The sequence below is a fragment of the Suncus etruscus genome, chromosome 14 (genome assembly GCF_024139225.1).
Source record: "Suncus etruscus isolate mSunEtr1 chromosome 14, mSunEtr1.pri.cur, whole genome shotgun sequence".
Taxonomy (NCBI): domain Eukaryota; kingdom Metazoa; phylum Chordata; class Mammalia; order Eulipotyphla; family Soricidae; genus Suncus; species Suncus etruscus.
The window spans coordinates 4,143,592-4,162,385 of record NC_064861.1 but is presented as its reverse complement, the minus strand read 5'-3'; the positions used below and the strand labels follow the sequence as shown (position 1 = coordinate 4,162,385).

At 39.7% G+C, this 18,794-nt stretch overlaps 1 protein-coding gene and 1 non-coding gene across 2 annotated transcripts in view; both read left to right on the top strand.

The window, feature by feature from the left end:
* TBCK (TBC1 domain containing kinase) overlaps positions 1-18,794 on the top strand; it is a 201,886-nt gene that overhangs the window by 73,748 nt on the left and 109,344 nt on the right. The window contains exon 19 of the mRNA XM_049786875.1: positions 1,162-1,247. Coding sequence (XP_049642832.1) covers positions 1,162-1,247 — 86 coding nt within the window. The remainder of the gene's footprint in view (positions 1-1,161; positions 1,248-18,794) is intronic.
* Positions 16,925-17,086, top strand: LOC126029322 (U1 spliceosomal RNA). The gene has a single exon (XR_007502939.1). It is a non-coding gene; the product is annotated as a U1 spliceosomal RNA (small nuclear RNA).

The window sequence follows — 18,794 nt, the reverse complement described above, 5'->3', positions numbered from 1 at the left end:
ACAAGTGCTATAATTTGTAGCTCCCTTTTTCTCAGTGAAACAAATGAGACAATTGGCAAGGAGTTCTATTGCAGAAGAATAGACATCAGATCAAGGAAATATGTCATGCAAGCACCCATTATTTGTCTAGCAACTGCATTAGTCCAGAATCTAGTTTCATCATGGTTTGGAACACAGCACCACCTTGTTCTTCAAGTGAAGTTATTAATTAATCTTTTTATTTTTATTAAATCCTGCTTTATTTGTTAAAAAATGTTACTGGTTTATCATTGACAGTGTGTATAAGCCTCACCACACCCAACTATCAAAATTCTGGTGCTATTCCCATGATCTAAGAAACCCCTTCTACCTTTTCTTCTTTCCTCACAAAGTCAATGAAAACTTTTATTGTGCTATTGTAATTTCATTCTCAGTAAAAGGAATAAACAAATTTAGCTCTTTGAAATATGTGCTAATTTTGTGTTTTTAATTAGTGAAAATATTATGAGCAAATACCCTGAGTGAATTGTTGCCAGTGTCTTGTTTGTTTTAGTACATAGTGATCAATTGGCACAAATAATAATTTGCTGAAAGAATGACAAACACTAAAGACATAGCCCTCGTATCCTAATTGAACCCAATGAACTAGCTAGCATCAAATCAGCAACAGCTACTTTATGTTACCTGCTATGTGTCATATTTGCTGACTAGCCTAAATATGCCAAATGCGGAATTGTCAGTGGAAATCTATTGGAACTGGAACCAATGCTGATCTCGATATAGATCAACTAATTTGAACCATAATTATTCTGTGGGTGACTATTATAAAATGTTGTTTCTTGAGTAGCATTTGTACTTTCTCAATGTGCAGCAAATAAAAGACATTTAATATGGATAGAAAAAATGTACTCACTGCATTTACTAGGAAGACATCCTACATCAAATGTGTAATTTGTTATTCCAAAAATAAGTGATAGCACTGAAAATGAAGAGTGACAAAATGCTTTTTACATATGCTTGGTTCAATATTAGCAACAAATGATTAAGCAGTAACAAAAAAGTGTCTTTCTGGAAAAATTGAAATCTCATGCAAGAGGTAAACAATTAATTTAAGCAAATTTAATGTCTTTTCAATACTGTGTAAAGATGATGATGATATCTTAAGCTTTGTTGTTATTTCAGAGTACCTGACTGTATTCTCTCAAATGATTACCTTCCATGATCCTGAGCTGAGCAATCATCTCAATGAGATTGGATTCATTCCAGATGTAAGTACTTGGTGCATTAATAGAGCACAAGACTGAAAGAGAAGCAGAAATTGGGAGCACAAAGAAAGTAAAAAAAAAGTCTTGTCTGAGAGGTTCATATCTAAATAAGGCTGTTGCCAAATATGATCCTTGTGATGGGACCATCCAAGTAAGTAAGTGGAGCAGAATGACCTTAGACATTCAGACATAATCTTGAAAAACAAAATAGGAAAGCCAGTGAATTCTTTTCCTTCCTTTCTTTCTTTCTTTCTTTTTCTTTCTTTCTCTCTCTTTCTTTCTCTCTCTCTCTTTCTTTCTTTCTTTTCTTTCTTTTCTTTCTTTTTTTTTTTTTGGTTTTTGGTTTTTGGTTTTTGGGTCACACCTGGCAGCGCTCAGGGGTTACTTCTGGCTCTATGCTCAGAAATCGCTCCTGGCAGGCTCGGAGGACCATATGGGATGCTGGGATTTGAACCACCGTCCTTCTGCGTGCAAGGCAAATGCCTTACCTCCATGCTATCTCTCCTGCCCCGCCAGTGAATTCTTTCCAGAAGTTCTGCTCAGTTGCAGTGGTCTCAGTCAGGCCTCTGGAATTTAGAAATCTTGGTTGTTGTACAGATCATAGGCCAAAGCCTAGACTAGGGTTATTTATTATTATTATTATTATTATTATTATTATTATTTTATTGTTCCCAGGATAAGTTCTGCCCAGTCATGGTTGTCACAGTCAGTCTTCTGAAGTTAGTGATCTTGGCTTTGCAAAGATCAAAGGATGATGTGTCTTCTGATTTCATCTTATTGTCAGGTGGTGAGATAAGACAACCTGCTCTTAGACCAAGTTGTTGCCATGTCCTCATTGTCAGGATGTCTTATCAAAACTGGCGCTTGTTGGTGTCAGAGCAGTGTTAAGAATGTCACAGAGGGGGCCGGGCGGTGGCGCTAAAGGTAAGGTGCCTGCCTTGCCTGCGCTAGCCTTGGACGGACCACGGTTCGATCCCCTGGTGTCCCATATGGTCCCCCAAGCCAGGAGCAACTTCTGAGCACATAGCCAGGAGTAACCCCTGAGCATTACCGGGTGTGGCCCAAAAATAAAAAAAAAAAAAAAAAAGAATGTCACAGAGGGAGTTTGGTTCCTGGAGCTGTTTCGGCGAACTGTCAGTTCTATGTCTGATATCTAGGGTTCAGGGTTGGACAGTCACTGTATAATTACATGTAGTCTAAGTTGGGACCAATGACATATGTTCAAGGTGGAAGGTGCCCTTGTATTGTAAAGTGCATGAGTTCTTATCCCTAGTAGATAAGAGCTTGTTTCTGTACGTAAAATTTCTCCCTTTTTTTTTGTGCCTGTGCAAAAAGAAATGGTGCTATGTTATATTGCTGGTGGATTTGGGGGTTAGAGTGTCAGGCTTCATCATCTCTGTGCCCTGGTTTTGACTTGAGCTTTTAATCCCGGGCAAGACTTTTTCTTGTAGGTTTTTGTACCAAGCAGAACCAAAACAGATGAAGTTAAGGGGGAGAAGAAAGCTAAAACAAGACAATATATATGGGGTTGGTGAGGTGGCGCTAGAGGTAAGGTGTCTGCCTTGCAAGCGCTAGCCAAGGAAGGACCACGGTTCGATCCCCCGGCATCCCATATGGTCCCCCCAAGCCAGGGGCAATTTCTGAGTGCTTAGCCAGGAGTAACCCCTGAGCATCAAACGGGTGTGGCCCAAAAAAAAAAAAAAAGACAATATATATAAAGGAAAAAATAAATAAAAATGAGTTTAAAAAAGGTAATTAAGGGAACAAAGTGATGCAGGAAACTACCTTACATTTGAGGATAAACAGGTTAAGAGGTAGTGCTATAGCAGTCTTAAACTTATAAAGGAAATATAGACTTCCCCATTGTCTTTTGAGATATTCTTGTCGGGGATGGAATCCAGGGCACATTTTCATCACATACCCTGGTCTTGTTGAGTTTCAGCAATGATTTGCAGCAGAAAGGGCTCGGAGAGAATTCTTACACTTGGGGGTCCTTCTGGAGCTGAATCTGGTATCAAACAACAGTCCACATTTGGAGGGGTAAGGAGGGCCACAGAGCATGAGTCAGCAGGAGTATTGGTTGTAGTTTCTTGCTGGGGGACGAGATGTGGGGCTGAGTGGGTGTCCCTTCGCTTGGGAACTGAGAGATGATTTGTTGGGGCAGGAAGGCTGTTTTGATACATAATGGGAAGATGTTGTTAGAGGTCTGATCCTGATAGGATGGGTCTGAGCTCTTAAGGACTGGTTGAATTAAGATAAATAATTATCTTTGGTATAGCTTAAGAAAGAGAGGAAGGGAGAGCAGAGAATAAAAGAGGAGAACAGAAAAGTAGGTAGATACAGTAGACATAAATTTTAAAAATTGAATAAATCAAATAAAAGAGATTGGGTCGGTGCGTCAGAGTTGGGAGATTTTCCTGGTTTTAGGCATTTTATCAGTGATGGCGTTGGGCCTTGCAAAATGAAGGTTTCAGGGTTAGATAATCCGCCAGTGAATTCTTTTTTGGGGTGGAGGGGGAGAAGGTCTACACCCGGCAGCACTCAGGGGTTACTCCTGGCTCTGAGCTCAGAAATAGCTCCTGACTGGCTCGGGGACCATATGGGATGCCGGGAATCAAACCATCATCTGCCCTGGATCTGCTGCTTGCAAGGCAAACTTCCTAGCGCTGTGTTATCTCTAGGCCCCTATGCCAGTGAATTCTTAAGTAGCTGCTGCTGCAGCAGCCCCTCTTCTTCCCCCTTCTCCTCCCCCTCTCCCCCCTTCTTCCTCCTCCTTCCTCCTTCTCTCCCTCCCCTCTCCTCCTTCTCCTACTCCTCTCCCCACTCCTACTCCCCATCTCCCTTCTTCTCCCTATCCCCCTCCTTCTCTCCTTCAACCATCTCACCTTGGAAATGGTCAGTTGGTGTCTTGCTTCGTTAGCTGCTCAGCAGGCCTTTTCAAGCTAATCATCAGAATCCCCTCCCTCCCTCCCTGCCCAGGATGGCCTGCATGTGAGTTAACCTCCACTCATTTGTGGGATGTGGCATGGAGCTTTGAAAGGTCACTGCAATGCACAGTCTTACCTCAGTGCAAACCTCCAAAAACACTTCTTCAGCTCAAGCTGCTACTCACCCTACTCTGTTTCCTGGTCATGCCTTTTTCTTCCAGGTTTACAGCCAAACCACCATCAGGTGGTCACACAGAATTAGGAGTAAAAAATGTGTATACTAACACTCAACTCACTTAAAGTAGCAATAACATTTGTACTAGAAATTCTTACAAAACTCTTTGAGGTTTAAAATATGCTAATAAACTGTGTTTGATTTTTTTACTCACAAACCTATAAGTCAGAGGAAGCAGATAACTGGCAGAGTTAATGGGTAAGAAATTTCGTAATGGGATAGATAGCAAGACTAATTAATCACAGAGCTAGACCTTTGACTTAGGTCTTTGCATCTCTCTGCCTCTGTCTGGCTCATTTTCTACAGTAGAAAAGAGACCAGAGCACTTAAGTGTACCTGCTCTCAAGTTGTCACTCTTCATGACTCTCCTGCTACCACTCTCGTGACCTGAAGTCACCATCCTTACATCTATTGGGTCACATGCCTCTTTTGGAGGAATCACTATTGTGAATGATTCAATGCATATAATATTCTATGAGCATATTCTGTGGGCATATGTATCGTAATGGCTAGAGTTCCATAAAGAAATCATGGAGATTACTGCCGAGCTGGTCATGATCTTACAAGTTTCAGGTTACATGAAGTAACATACAAGTAAAAGGAGAAATAATTATTTTCAAAGATTATGAAGTCAGCAACTTGGACTTAATGCATATAAAAAGCTCAGTTGGTTCAGGCAATGTTCCAGATGGACAGAAGACACATAGGAAAGCAGTTATGAGAGTAAAAGATACTCTTCAGTCTTTGAACATATTCATACATATAGAAAAAGAAATGCATTACACATAAACAAAATGAGTTGTCTTTAGTTCATTAAAGGAACAGACTCTGAAGAAGACTGGCGTGGGAACGAAGCATTGGTTTGCCAAAAAAAAAAAAAAAAAAAAAACACCACATTGTTGACATGTAGAGATGTGAACAGATGATGTGTTTACTGTATGCTGGGCACAGCTCCACCCTCCTGAGAAAATTATCTGTTTATAAATCTACATACTGGGGGCTGGAGAGATAGCATGGAGGTAAGGCATTTGCCTTGCATGAGAAAGGACTGTGGTTTGAATCCCGGCATTTCATATGATCCCCTGAGCCTGCCAGGAGTGGTTTCTGAGCGTAGAGCCAGGAATAACCCCTGAACGTTGCCCAGTGTGACCCAAAAACCAAAAAGAAAAAAAGAAAAAAATCTACATTCTGACAGTGGCATATTTGTATTTAAAATCAACTTAGGTAAGTCAGTACAAACCTATAAAATAAAACTCTAAATAGCAGTAACATAGAAGGTAAAAAAAAAAAAAAAAAAAGGTGGGTGATAACCCAAATCTAAAAAGAGGTGGGTTTTTTTGGTTTGGTTTGGTTTGTGTTTTTTGGGTCACCCCCGGCAGTGCTCATGTTACTCCTAGCTCTAGGCTCAGGGGACTATATGGGATGCCCGGAATTGAACCACCATCCTTCTGCATGCAAGGCAAATGCCTTACCTCTATGCTATCTCTCTGGCCCCTGAAAAGTGTTTTTAAAAGTATCCTAATTTGGGGCCGGAGAGATAGCATGAAGGTAGGGTGTTTGCCTTGCATGCAGAAGGACGGTGGTCCCTCGAGCCTGCCAGGAGCCATTTCTGAGTCTAGAGCCAGGAGTAACTCCTGAGCACTGCCGGGGGTGACCCAAATCCCCCCACCAAAAAAAGTATTCTAATTTGTTTGCAGTATTTGAGGGGGAAATAAATGTACACATTATGTACAGAGGTCAAGTGAGGGAACTTTCAGGCCTAGGATTTAATTTACTTTACATAAAAGCTCAAAAATGAGCTGTGTCTGTTATCATGAGTAAGGGCAGTAAGCTCAGGGCTCCTAGGCAGAACCAGTATTTTATCTCTCACTGGCACAGCAGTAGTTTTTAACACAACATTTTTGTTGGTTCCCTTTGCCCTCAAGTTCCACAGAGACAACTTAGAGGGGTGTATAACCAGGGGATTATGCTAGAGAGGAGAAAGCCTGGATTTTATTTGCTGAGAACATGGTGTTGTTTTTGTTTATCTTTTAGGAGTTTTTTTCTTTTAGCATTTATCAACCAAGGTCTCTGCCCTCTCCTTCTCACCCCCACCCCCAGCTATTCTGAAGGACTAACGGTGAAAATCAAGTACACAGGGTTGATGGGCATACGACTAGTGGGATGACCAGAAGGATAAAGGGACCAAAGGCAAAATATGGGCCAGGGTCAGAAAAAGCCCGAGAAAAAGAAAAGGTTTTCATTTGCTACCAAAGGAGATTCTATGTCTGCTTTCCAAGTCTGTTTTCATGTGGTCATATTTGAAAAAGCTAATCTACAACATAGGGCAGCCACTGTTTTTGCTCACTAGAAATGCAGAGGTGCAGGAATGTTATTAAAATTTTAATGGTAGTCACTACAAGACTAGAAAAGGAATGTGTAACTTCTGAGCTAACAGAAGGGTGGAGGATAAGGAACAAAGTCAACCAGTCCTGTAAAATAAAGAGGAAAAGCTGAACTGAGATTGCCTAACAGTGGAAATTTTTACAAATTTCAAAATCCATGTATATGTGCTTTATAAGAGGTAAACACAGAAAATGAAGGCTGTTGTTCAAAAAAGGAGATAATTAAACATCCAGAGACATATTCATAAAAATAAAGTTGCTATGATATTATTATAAATAGATTTTATACATTTACTATAATAAAGGCATGCATAAAGTAGAACAACAGATTTCCATGTATGGGATGTGACTGATGACAGAAATAGTCTGTGAACAAATTTACGAAGCTGAGAACATTGAATAAAGGATTCTCATACCCTTGGGAAGCTGCTTTTTGGGGAGGATCAAACCCAGCTCTACGTCATACACTAATGTAAGGCCCAGATTAGGACAAGTAGGCCTGAATAAGGGATACCATATTGTCACTTTTATATATGAAGAAAGGCTTCTTTCTATATGTTATTGAAAGCATGAACATTAAATCTCTTAGAAAGAATTGCGGAGTGGCTTAAATGGGTTTTCATTCCATTACTGATGTACTATCATGATTAGAAAAAGAATTTTTTGGAAACAGTTATAAAATGTTTGTTAAATCTGGTGGAGGAAGTCCTTGGTATTTGTGCAGTGGGCTGTTTCACAGAGTGAATTAATGATTCACAAACTCATGGCAATCTCTGTGTTGGACTTATGTTTCCTTCTCTATTATAACTCCTTCCCATAATTACCGGGGTATTTTTATAGAACTTCTTGTTAAAATTCCTCAATGCCAATATTATTGTGCAAGCAGTATTTCTGTGTGTAATGTGATTCATTTTATAGGCCGTTCATGATTTGCACAGGATAGGGACATCCCATCCGGGATAATGCCCAGCACATGGGCGTAGTCTCATCCTTGGCCCACAGCCTCTGTGCCTCAAGTAATCTGATCATTGTGAATGTAGATCAGTAAAATGCTTACAATGCTTACAAGTCTCTTTGAAAAAAGACTTCATGTATTTCAAACACTCTTTAGGGAACGACCGTAGCACTTTTGAGAATCTTAGAGTAAATGCCAGAGAAATGAAGGGACAGAGAATATATCTCTACCCAAAGAAAACTCCTTTTCTGTAATTCTATCACAGAGGATGAGAAAAATGAAAGACCTAAGTACATAAAGTTAAAATGTTGATTGAACAAGCTCCTAATTTTATTTCAGTATGATTTTGTATCCTATTGGCCACTATAATGTTGTATTTCTTGTATTTCTCAAAACAGGGTGGCTCATTTTCCAAGACTAAGACTATTTTCAAATATAAATTTGAGAAGAGATACGACTTTTAGGTAAAGGTTGTTGACAGTGAAGAGAGGTGAGGGGGTGGGACAAAAAGGAGAATAGTTTTATTAATAATCTTTATTTTAGTAGCATTTCACTTGCTTGTGTGACATTCTATTCTGTTTCTTTCTTTTTATTTTTTTCTGAATTCGTATTGCCTTCAGGAGCCTACCTAGAGACTGTTGAGGGGACTGTCTGTGTTGTGACCTTGCACCGGGGAAGGATGGGTGCCTTGGTAATGAGATCTCACACCCTGTTTTCTTGCCCACTGACTAATTCCCTTAGAGTCAGCCCTCATTAATTTCCCACCGCTGAAGCACAGTCTCGCTTTGCAGGGAAGACCCTGATCTCTGTCTCTTTTCCATTTGCTTCGGGTCACAGAGCTCAGAGTCCTGAGTTCATCTGCCACCTGAACAGTTAGAGAAATTGTGCACGACGATGCAGTGCTTCAATTCTAGCTGCTTCAGCAGTTATGTGATTTACATATAAATGGGCTGAGTAATATGCATTTGACAAAATTGGAACTCTGGTGATTTTTATCTTTTTTTTTTTTTTTTTTGGCTCAATGTATGTTTCTGCTTCTGAAAATACATTAAGACTTAAGAATGAGAAGAGGAAAAGACACTTCTTCATTCTTAGGGAAACTGTTTTCCTGAACTGCTGTTAATATCAGTCAGGTTATGAGAAAATTATGAGAAGCTATTGGGGGTCCATTAAGAGAATGATAAGGGCTGAACCTCCTACCATATGCACCTTTTGAACCTTCTGCTAAAGATAAAGCGAACAAATTCCATGATAAGCAAGTAACTGCAAAACTATCCTCCTAACTGAAGTAAAGGATGTTTGTAGTACTGCTGCTTTTGTTCTTCCAGAAAAGCTTTTTACTATCAATTTCTGTAGCCGTCTGAGTTGGTACTAACAGAAAGTGTGAGAAAATAAAAAAGACTCAGAAATACAGATGCATGTATTGTTGGAGTTTTGTTCACTTGTTCCTTTATGTTGTTATTTGCTATTACATAAACTTTACAATTTATGAAGATTATTTTTCCGAAGAGGAAACTGTTAAGAACAATGAGCATTTCTGACTTCATCTAGATGCAGTCATAAGATAAATTAGAAAAATGTAGCTCAGTTAGCAACTCCTGTTGGTGCCATTGCACTCCCTCTCCAGCCACCTCACCAATCATGATCATTGGCATCAGCCATTTCTGCTGACCTGGATCATCCGTATCCTAGGATGCCAATAGTTTCACAGGTTCTCATTGTCTGCCTCAACACAGCTGTCCTTTTAAGAAGGTTTGCATCGCTGAGGAATCTGAGCATCCTAGATCCTCAGGAAGCAATACATTAGTACTTTGACTTTCTTGCTAACTCAAGTCATCCATTCAACGGGCACCCTGATTCAATCAATTCTCACTTAGATCTCTCCCCTCTACTTCCAATCTGTGTATCCTACTACTGACTAAAAACAAATTATCAAGAATCTTGGTGAATTTTTGTTTTATGTGATAGCTATCAATATTTACTGAGAAATTTTTAAACATATTTTATATGTAATTAATTTTTTGAGGTAATGCTAAGTTACAAGACTATATTTCAAAGGCTCTTTTTCATTCCTTCCCAAATGCATATTATCACACCACACCCACAGCCAAAGGACTCTATGTTTCCACCACAGCCTATTGTATTTCTGACGTGCTTCATGTATTTCTTTCATTTTTAAAGAAACTTCTCCAGCAGTGTGAAAAACTTGGCCCATCCTCAGAGACTGGCTGTCAGTAATGGGGCCTAATGATGGGGTGGTGCTTCATCATGGACCTTTTCACACTCTTAAACTGCCAACCCCATCATAAGCACACACTCTAAAAATCTCAGTGCCTTAGTAATTGCTAAGAATTCATTTTTCAAATTGGTTTTCATTTGTCTTTTTCTTCCCTTGCTTTGTTGTATTAATTTATTTTAAAAGCACAATAAGGAAACTATTATTCATTAACAAAAAGAATCAAAAATAGCCAATTTTGTATTTATTACATTTCCTTGAAAAATAATTGTTTTCCATAACAACAAGTAGTGGAAGAATGATTTTATTTATTTATTTTGTTTTGGGGGCCACACCGACTGCGCTCAGGGGTTACTCCTGACTTCTCTCAGAAATCACTCCTGGCAGGCTCTGGGGAACATATGGGATGCTGGGAATCGAACCTGGGTCCATCCCTGGTCAGCTGTGTGCAAGGCAAATAACCTACCGTTGTGCTTTTCTCTGGCCCCCGAAGAATAATTAATTTTTTACAATCTTCTCTTAAGAGAAGAAACTTGGGTTCTCCTATTGACTTTTGCATATAGCCTTTCGCAGTATGTTATTTGGTTTGGATGATAGGTAAGAACCTGGCAGAGTTATCAAGAGGCCTTTTGGGCATAAGCAGGAGCTTCTTAAATCTGGTTGTAACCTTATCAGTGACCATTCACTTATATTTCTACCCATCAGCCTGTGAGTGACTCTTTGACCCAGGAATGGTTTCATAATATCATGCATTGGTCATGTGGAACACTTTGGTTCACTGAGTCATGCAGCACTGTCAGCTATGAAACATGCATTGTACACTATCAACATGATCACATTCATTAAGACCGCTGCTGATACCATCTGGAAAGTCATTAGGGACAAAGAAGCTACTAAGCTCGCCTGGCAGATGTTTTCCTGAAATTTAATCTTCACCTGACAACTTGAATTTTTGCTTGAAGGGACAGGCTTACTTCATGCATTTTTTGAGCAGCAATTGCTATATACACCAACAACAACACCAACAAACCCCAACACGCTGTTTATCTGTCAGTCTTTCTAGTAGAAAACTGATGTTTCTTGTGACGCTGTGCAAGGGCTTTCTGTAGACTTCCTGCTTCATCTTGCAAAACACTCTGAATAGTTAATAGAGAGAATCAGCATGCGTTTCATCCTCAAATAAATACTACTGTTCTATTTAAGGATTATGGTCTTTGGTGATGTTGGGTCAGAGGGTTACAGATACTGGTAGTCCAAGTGTCAGTGTAGTAAAGAAAAGAGCAAAAACATGTTAAATAGCTTCAAATTTGTGGATTCTCGGAGGATCATGAACCCTAGGTGTCTGTGACTCCTGTTTGAGAAAACTAGCGTGGAGAATAAGCACTTAGCTGGTCTTTCAGATGGCCACATTTCAGGAGCCAAAGCGATAATACTCAGAAAGGGCACATGCCTTACAAATGGCTAATCCAGGTTTGATCCCCAGCATCTCATATGGTCCCCTGAATAATTCTTGACTGCAGAGCCAGAGTGACCCCTGAGCATTGCTGATGTGATCCAAAATCTGAAAAGGAAGAGTGTTTAGAGTTCTAATCCTGAGATTTTAATCTAAGAACTAAATATTTAAGTAGATTTTCATTTCTATAACCCTCGATCAGGTATTATTAGTATAATGAATTTACCTCATAAGATGATGATGATTACTGAGATAATATCTATTTACACAGTAAGAGTTAAGGGATGACCACTTTTTTTTTTTTTTTTTTTTTGATTTTGGGTAACACGCGGCAGCACTCAGGGGTTACTCCCGGCTCTATGCTCAGAAATCGCTCCTGGCAGGCACAGGAGACTATATAGGATGCCAAGATTCGAACCACCGTCCTTCAGCATGAAAGGCAAACGCCTTACCTCCATGCTATCTCTCCAGCCCTGGATAACCACTCTTATTGGTTGTTTTTACTTGTTGTTCATGAGATTTTTTTTTTTTTTTGGTTTTTGGGTCACACCCGGCAGTGCTCAGGGGTTACTCCTGGCTGTCTGCTCAGAAATAGCTCCTGGCAGGCACGGGGAACCATATGGGACACCGGGATTCGAACCAACCACCTTTGGTCCTAGATCAGCTGCTTGCAAGGCAAACGCCGCTGTGCTATCTCTCTGGGCCCTTCATGAGATTTTTTTACTGTCTTATTATATTAATATGATTAACATTTATGAAGACATTAAAGTCCATAATGGAAATACTATTTTGCTACATCAGTTCATGAAAACTTTGCCAGAGTCTATGCTAATAACAATCCTTTCATATTTGTCAAAGTTACAGTTTACCCCTTTGAATCTTAATCTTTTTTATTTGCTTGATTTCAAGAGTTCTTTTCTACTTCCAGGATGTGCATAGCATGTGTTTTAGTCCTTTATTTAAGGTAACTTAATTTAGGGGCCGGAGCGATGGCACAAGGGGTAAGGCATCTTCCATGCCCGTGCTAGCCTAGGATGGACTGCAGTTCCATCCCCTGGCGTCCCATATGGTCCTGCAAGCCAGGAACAATTTCTGAGCGCATAGCCAGGAGTAACCCCTGAGTGTCACCAGGCATGGCCCAGAAACAAAAAAAAAAAGAAATAAGGTATCTTAATTTAATTTTGTTCAAAATTTTCAAAAAAATTTAATGCTCAATGAGATCATTAAAAATCACTCTGCATGGGTGCAAGACTACTAAGTAGTAGGTTAGATACAGAGGGGACCACATATTCTAGCCGTCCTGGGGGTGAGGGAAGAAGAAATGGGAGGGAAGACAAAAACAGACGGGTAGGGAGGACAATTTGGTGATGGGAATCCCCCCTGATTTTATGTAAATATGTACCTAAAATATTATTGTCAACAATATGTAAGCCACTATGATCAAAATAAAAATTATATTATTAAAAAAAATCACTCTGCATGACTAATCCTCCCCTCCAAAAAAAAATATTTTGGGATCAAAACAGTAGCACAATGGTGAGGGCGTTTGCCTTTCATGAGGCCCACCTGGTTCAATCCTCAACCTTCCATATGGTCCCCAGGAGTAATTACTGAGTGCAAAGCCAGGAGTAACCACTGAGTACATCTAGGTGTGGCCCAAAAACAAACAAACAAAAAAAATTGATCTCAGAAACTGCCCAAGGGATTATTTTGGTTTATTTACTTTGTTTTGGGCCACATCTAGTAGTGCTCAGGGCTTACTCCTGGCTCTGTGCTCAGGGATCATTTCCTGGAGGGGCTCAAGATATAGGATGCCAAGGATAGAATTTGGGTAAGCCACATGCAAAGCAAACACCCTACCACCTGTACTATTGCCCTGTCGTTCACTGCCCAAGTGGTTTTTATTAAATTCTATTTACTAGTTTTTCAATCCAAATTCTAACTCAAGAATAGAAAAAATATGTTTATGTAATTTCTAGCTTTTAAATTTTTAATTTCTTTTTTTAGTATTAAGGAAAATATCTGAAAAATTGCAATCAGTATAACTGTTGTTGTCCAAGGGAAATAAATGTAACTATCACTATTTTGCATCAATGAACCTTTTAAATTATTTTATATGTTTAAATAATTTTTATAATGGTTGCACAAGTAAAGTCATAGTATTTTAAGTATTAAAATCTTTATTTGGAGGGCTGAAGTGATAGCACAATGGTAAGGTGTTTGCCTTACACATGGCTATCACAGGATGGGCCCTGATTGGAATCCCAGCACCTCATATGGTCCCCTGAGCCCGCCAGGAGCAACTTCTGAGCGCAGAGGCAGGAGAAACCCCTGAGCACCACTGGGTTGTGACCAAAACAAAACAAAACAAAAAAAAATTTTTTATTTGGAGACCAGAGAAATAGCACAGGAGCTAAGGTGCTTGCTTGCTTGCTTTATATGCAGCCAACTCCTCCCCACCTTTCAAATACCAGATACCAAATATGTTCTCTCAAGCTCTTCTGGGAGTGACTCCTGGATACAGAGTCAGGGGTATCCCTGAATACCACAAGGTAAGTCCCACTACCCCCCAAAAAAAATGCTGGGGCCAGAATGATAGCACAGAGATTAAGTCACATGCTTTGTCTCCCAACAACTCTGATTCCATCTCTGGCACCACATTCTGAGCACCTCCAGAAATGATCCCTGAGTACAGAATCAAGAGTAAGTTCTCAGCAATGATGGGTTTGACCCCTAAATTTCCATCTGAACAAGAAAGTTCATGAAAATGGTCTCCCTTTTACAGTAATCAGAGAGGGAGAAAGGCAGTAAGTGCGTTTATAAGTTAAAAGTCCATTTGATAAAAGGTCCATTATTACAAATACTGTTATTTTACCATTTTTTCACTTTGCATAATCGATAGGTTTTTGAGCCACAATTTTCTGCTCTTTCTTCAAGATCTAATTAATGAGTTTTTATCTTTTCCTATTAATTTTCTGAATTTGAAACTACCAAACAGATGCTCAAACAGTACAATTCTCTCATTGTATAGCTAGGGGGCAGTATTGACTTAGCAGACATTTCTAGTCCAGCAGAATGTCCAATAAAGCATTCAAATTCCATGATCTAGAGAAAATAGTAAGAGCAAGTTTGATTTCTTTCATTCGGTTTCAGTTTCCAACTCTAATCAAGAAACAGCTAATCTTTCTAACTTAATAAGGTTAATGTCATATTCTTAATAGTTATTTTATTATGTAATTGCTGTTTCTTAATTAAAACATAAACGAGCCTAGTAGTCATAGCTCTTCTCTACTTTCCTTGTCATTTATCAGACAGTATATGAAGGTGCTCATATGCTTAGAAGTCATTAAATATCAGTTAAGACTTTCAAAGGGCAAGAGCAAAATCTTGAAAGATTTTTACAATCCATAGAATCTACTGCCTATTTATCTGAACTTTATCTAGTTTGTAAAAGATGATGGGTGCTCAGGAGCACCTAGTTGGTATGTATTGAAATAAAGAAATTAATTCAATGTTAGTCAATTATTGCTTTTCATGAATTAGTTACTATGATGTTTGTGGCCAGTGATTTTTTTATTGTCTAAAATGGTTTTTTTTAGCTTTCAACTAATAATAAATGTTTCTTCACTCATTTTAGTTATTTATAGTCGTTGCCAAAATCTAGGTATGTACTTCAGAATTTCAATCTTAATGTCTTTTCACTGTATAATATGAAGGATTTTTAAATATCATTTAGTATTTTATATTTATGAATAACTTCTAAAGAAAGCATATGATCTCATAGTTCTTCAGTCTTTTAATCTGTCCCTTTTGCTACTTGTATTATTTCATTTATTCTTTCAAAAGTATCCAAGTTCCTATTCTGTGCCAAGCATTGGGGTCATCATCAGTGAAAAGAAACCAAGAATCTGTTTGAGCTCATTTATATTCTAAAAGAAGGTAAACAAGTAAGGAGATGAAAAATTCTCTGTGATGTGTTAGGTAGTGAGTGCTAAGAACTAAAAACAAAGAAGAGGCCACAGAACTCTAATGCTTGGGCATAGCCATGAAATGCTCTGGTGGTGAAGGGAATTTCCAAAGGAAGCAGCCAGGGTCAGCCTCGCAGAAGGAGGGGCTTTGGAAGACCTGCCTCATGGATCCAGGGAGGCAGTTGTCTGGTCTAAAGGGACAGCAATGCTCAGTGCTGAGTTGGAAGTGTTTTAGGCTATCAGAGGAACAGCTGGGACCTCAGTATAGTTGCAGCCCTGTGAAAAAGGAAAAGTCACAAGGAGTGGGGAGAGCCTGACTGTAGAGTCTCAAGGTGCAATTGAACTTGAGCTTTTAACTCCCAGTGCTGGAAGCCTCCGGTTGGTCAGAGGAAATGTGTGTTGTGACCTTAACATTCTACCGAGGCTGCTAAAGAGAGATCCAAGGAAACCTGGGTCAACAAGAGCTTATATTACCAAATGGGGCGGTGAGAAGTTTTTATCCTCTGGATACTTCGTAGAGCCAGCAAGACTGCTGGGCATGGGGCCCGGAGAGATAGCACAGCGGCGTTTGCCTTGCAAGCAGCCGATCCAGGAACAAAGGCGGTTGGTTCGAATCCCGGTGTCCCATTTGGTCCTCCATGCCTGCCAGGTGCTATTTCTGAGCAGACAACCAGGTGTAACCCCTGAGCAACGCCCGGTGTGGCCCAAAAACAAAAACAAACAAACAAACAAAAAAGACTGCTGAGCATAAACATACACCGGAGGTAAAAAAGGAAGTCAGCAATGATCTCTGATTTCTACTCAGAGCAGTTGCTCAGGCCTATACGCTCTATCTGGGAAGAACTTCCTGTGCAGATAAGATCCAGAGGGGTCTTGGAACATGGTTTTAGACGTGTCATATTAGCCTCTTAGACACACAAATGGAGGTGTCAGTTCTGCATTTGAACATAACTGTTCGGAACTCGGGAGATCTGGGAATCCTCGCCTTGTATGTTGACATTCTGAGAAAAGGAGAAAAGGTCTAAGCACTGAGCAACAGGGCATGTCAGCATCTGAATCGGGGATGGAGAGGACCCTTCCGGGGCAGAAAGAAGGAGCTGTCCAAAAATGTAAAAGGGAAACTAAATATATGTGATATCTTGGAAACCAAGTTCGGTGACGTTGGGTGTGTTTCAAGAGAAACAACTCCAGGAAAAGGCTGATTAGAAGGAAGAACTGAGAGTGAGAATGGCCCACTCAGTTTATTTAGCAACAAGGACATTTTTTGTTTATTTGATTTTGATTTGGGACTGCACCCAGCAGTGCTCAGAGCTTACTCCTGGCTCTGCTCTCAGGAATTGCTCCTGGCGAAAAACCATATGGGATGCTGAGGAATGAACCTGGACCATCCACGTGTAAGGCAAATGACCTTCCCACTGTGCTATCACTCCTGCTCCAGCAAGGACATGTCTGATGCCCTTTTGGAGCAGCATTGATAAGGACACATGGTCTTATGATCTTTGCCTTTAAATACCGTTTTCCTATACTTACCTGGCAGGGGAGATACCATGATCACGAAGGTGGTTTCCCCAGGGCGAGGCTTATCCATTGCACTCCGGATGTGCTGACCCCTGCGATTTCCCCAAATGTGGGAAACTCGACTGCATAATTTGTGGTAGTGGGGGACTGCTTGCGCTCACCCCTGTTTAAAAAAAAATACAGTTTTCCTGTTTTCATTCTGTTCGTCTCATCAGTTCTTTGTTTTTTTTTCTTTTTCTTTTTTATTTCCTTTTAATTTTCCTGTCTAAAATTAATGCATTTATTATTTGGACTCAAATTATTTTTAGGACAATTTTTTTTTCTTCTGGAATAAGCAGTCAGTAATGGTTAGAGATTTTGGATAAACCTGAGCAGCCACTGGCTGCTAGTAGGAAGAGCTATGTTGCTGCAAAAATCTTAAAAGGCAGGTTATAGCACCTTCCCACCCTGCTCCCAGTTACCCAGCCCAAAATGTGGATGGTGCTCAGGGCAAGAAATTATTCCATAATCTTTAACAGCTTATCACAATTTACTTTCCACTAGGATGATACCATTTCTTATAGTCAAAATACCTCCATTCCCCTCTAAGCATTCTTGTCATTGTCTTAGATAGTATTTATAAATGTGTTTTAAGAGCTCTACCACAAAGTTATTTTGTTGTTTTATTTTTTCATAATACATTCTTAAAATTCTCGAGTCTCTATATTCTTTGTAGATCCAGATTTCCATCTTGTATCATTTTCATTCTGCCTGGAGGATTTTCTTCTCATTCTTGTGATGGGCCTTCTAGTAATGAATTCTACCAGTTTCTTTATGGGAAAGTGTATTTTACCTTAGTCTTTGAAAGACTTTTTTTTTTTCAGGGTATACAGTCTAAGTTGACAGGTTTGGGTTTAGATTTTTTTTTTAATATTTTAAAGAAGCTTCCCTGTCATACTTTGAACATTTTTTAAATAAGAAATACACACCTTACCAATGATTTTATATAATGATCCTCTCCCCTTTTTGAGGGGGGGTTTAAGGAGGGGTCACACCCGGCAGTGTTCAGGGGTTACTCCTGGCTCTACGCTCAGAAATCACTCCTGGCAGGCTCAGGGGACCATATGGGATGCCAGGATTTGAATCACCGTCCTTCTGCATGCAAGGCAAATGCCTTTACCTTCATGCTATCTCTCCGGCTCGAACCTTTCCTTTTTGGCCTAAGAGTAAGCTTTTTCTCTTTTGGGGCCAGAGCAGTGGTGCTAAAGGTAAGATGTCTGCCTTGTGAGCGTGGTTAAATCCCCCAGCATCCCATATGGTCCTCCCAAGCCAGGAGCGATTTCTGAGCTCATAGCCAAGAGTAACCCCTAAGCATCAACGGGTGTGATCCCAAAACGGATCTTTACTATGAGATATAAGAAATTTGAATATAATGTCTTATTGTATCTATTTCTTCGTGGTTGTACTCAATTATTGAATCTTCTTCTTTGGTTTATAGTTTCACCAAATTTGAAAAACACTTATTTTCTTAAATGTGTTTCACTCACATTTTCTTTCTCTCGCCCCTGGAGTTACCATTAACAGAAACCTTTAGCCTCTTGAAGTTGTTCACTAATACACAGAATGCAGTTTCCCCCTCCTCGTTTTTTATTTTATTTTAAATATTTTTTTATTGCTCTGGTTACTAGTTCTGTTCTTCCACAATGTTTGATCTACAGTTAATCTTATATGGTGTTGGTTTTGATTTCAAACATTGACTTTTCTCTTCTCTTTGTTTTTATTTCTGGGCCACAGCCAGTAGTGCTCAGCAATTAGTCCTGGCTCTGTTCAGGAATCACACCTGGTGGGCTCAGGGGGCCACATGGGAATTGAATCCAAGTCGGCCACTTCTACAG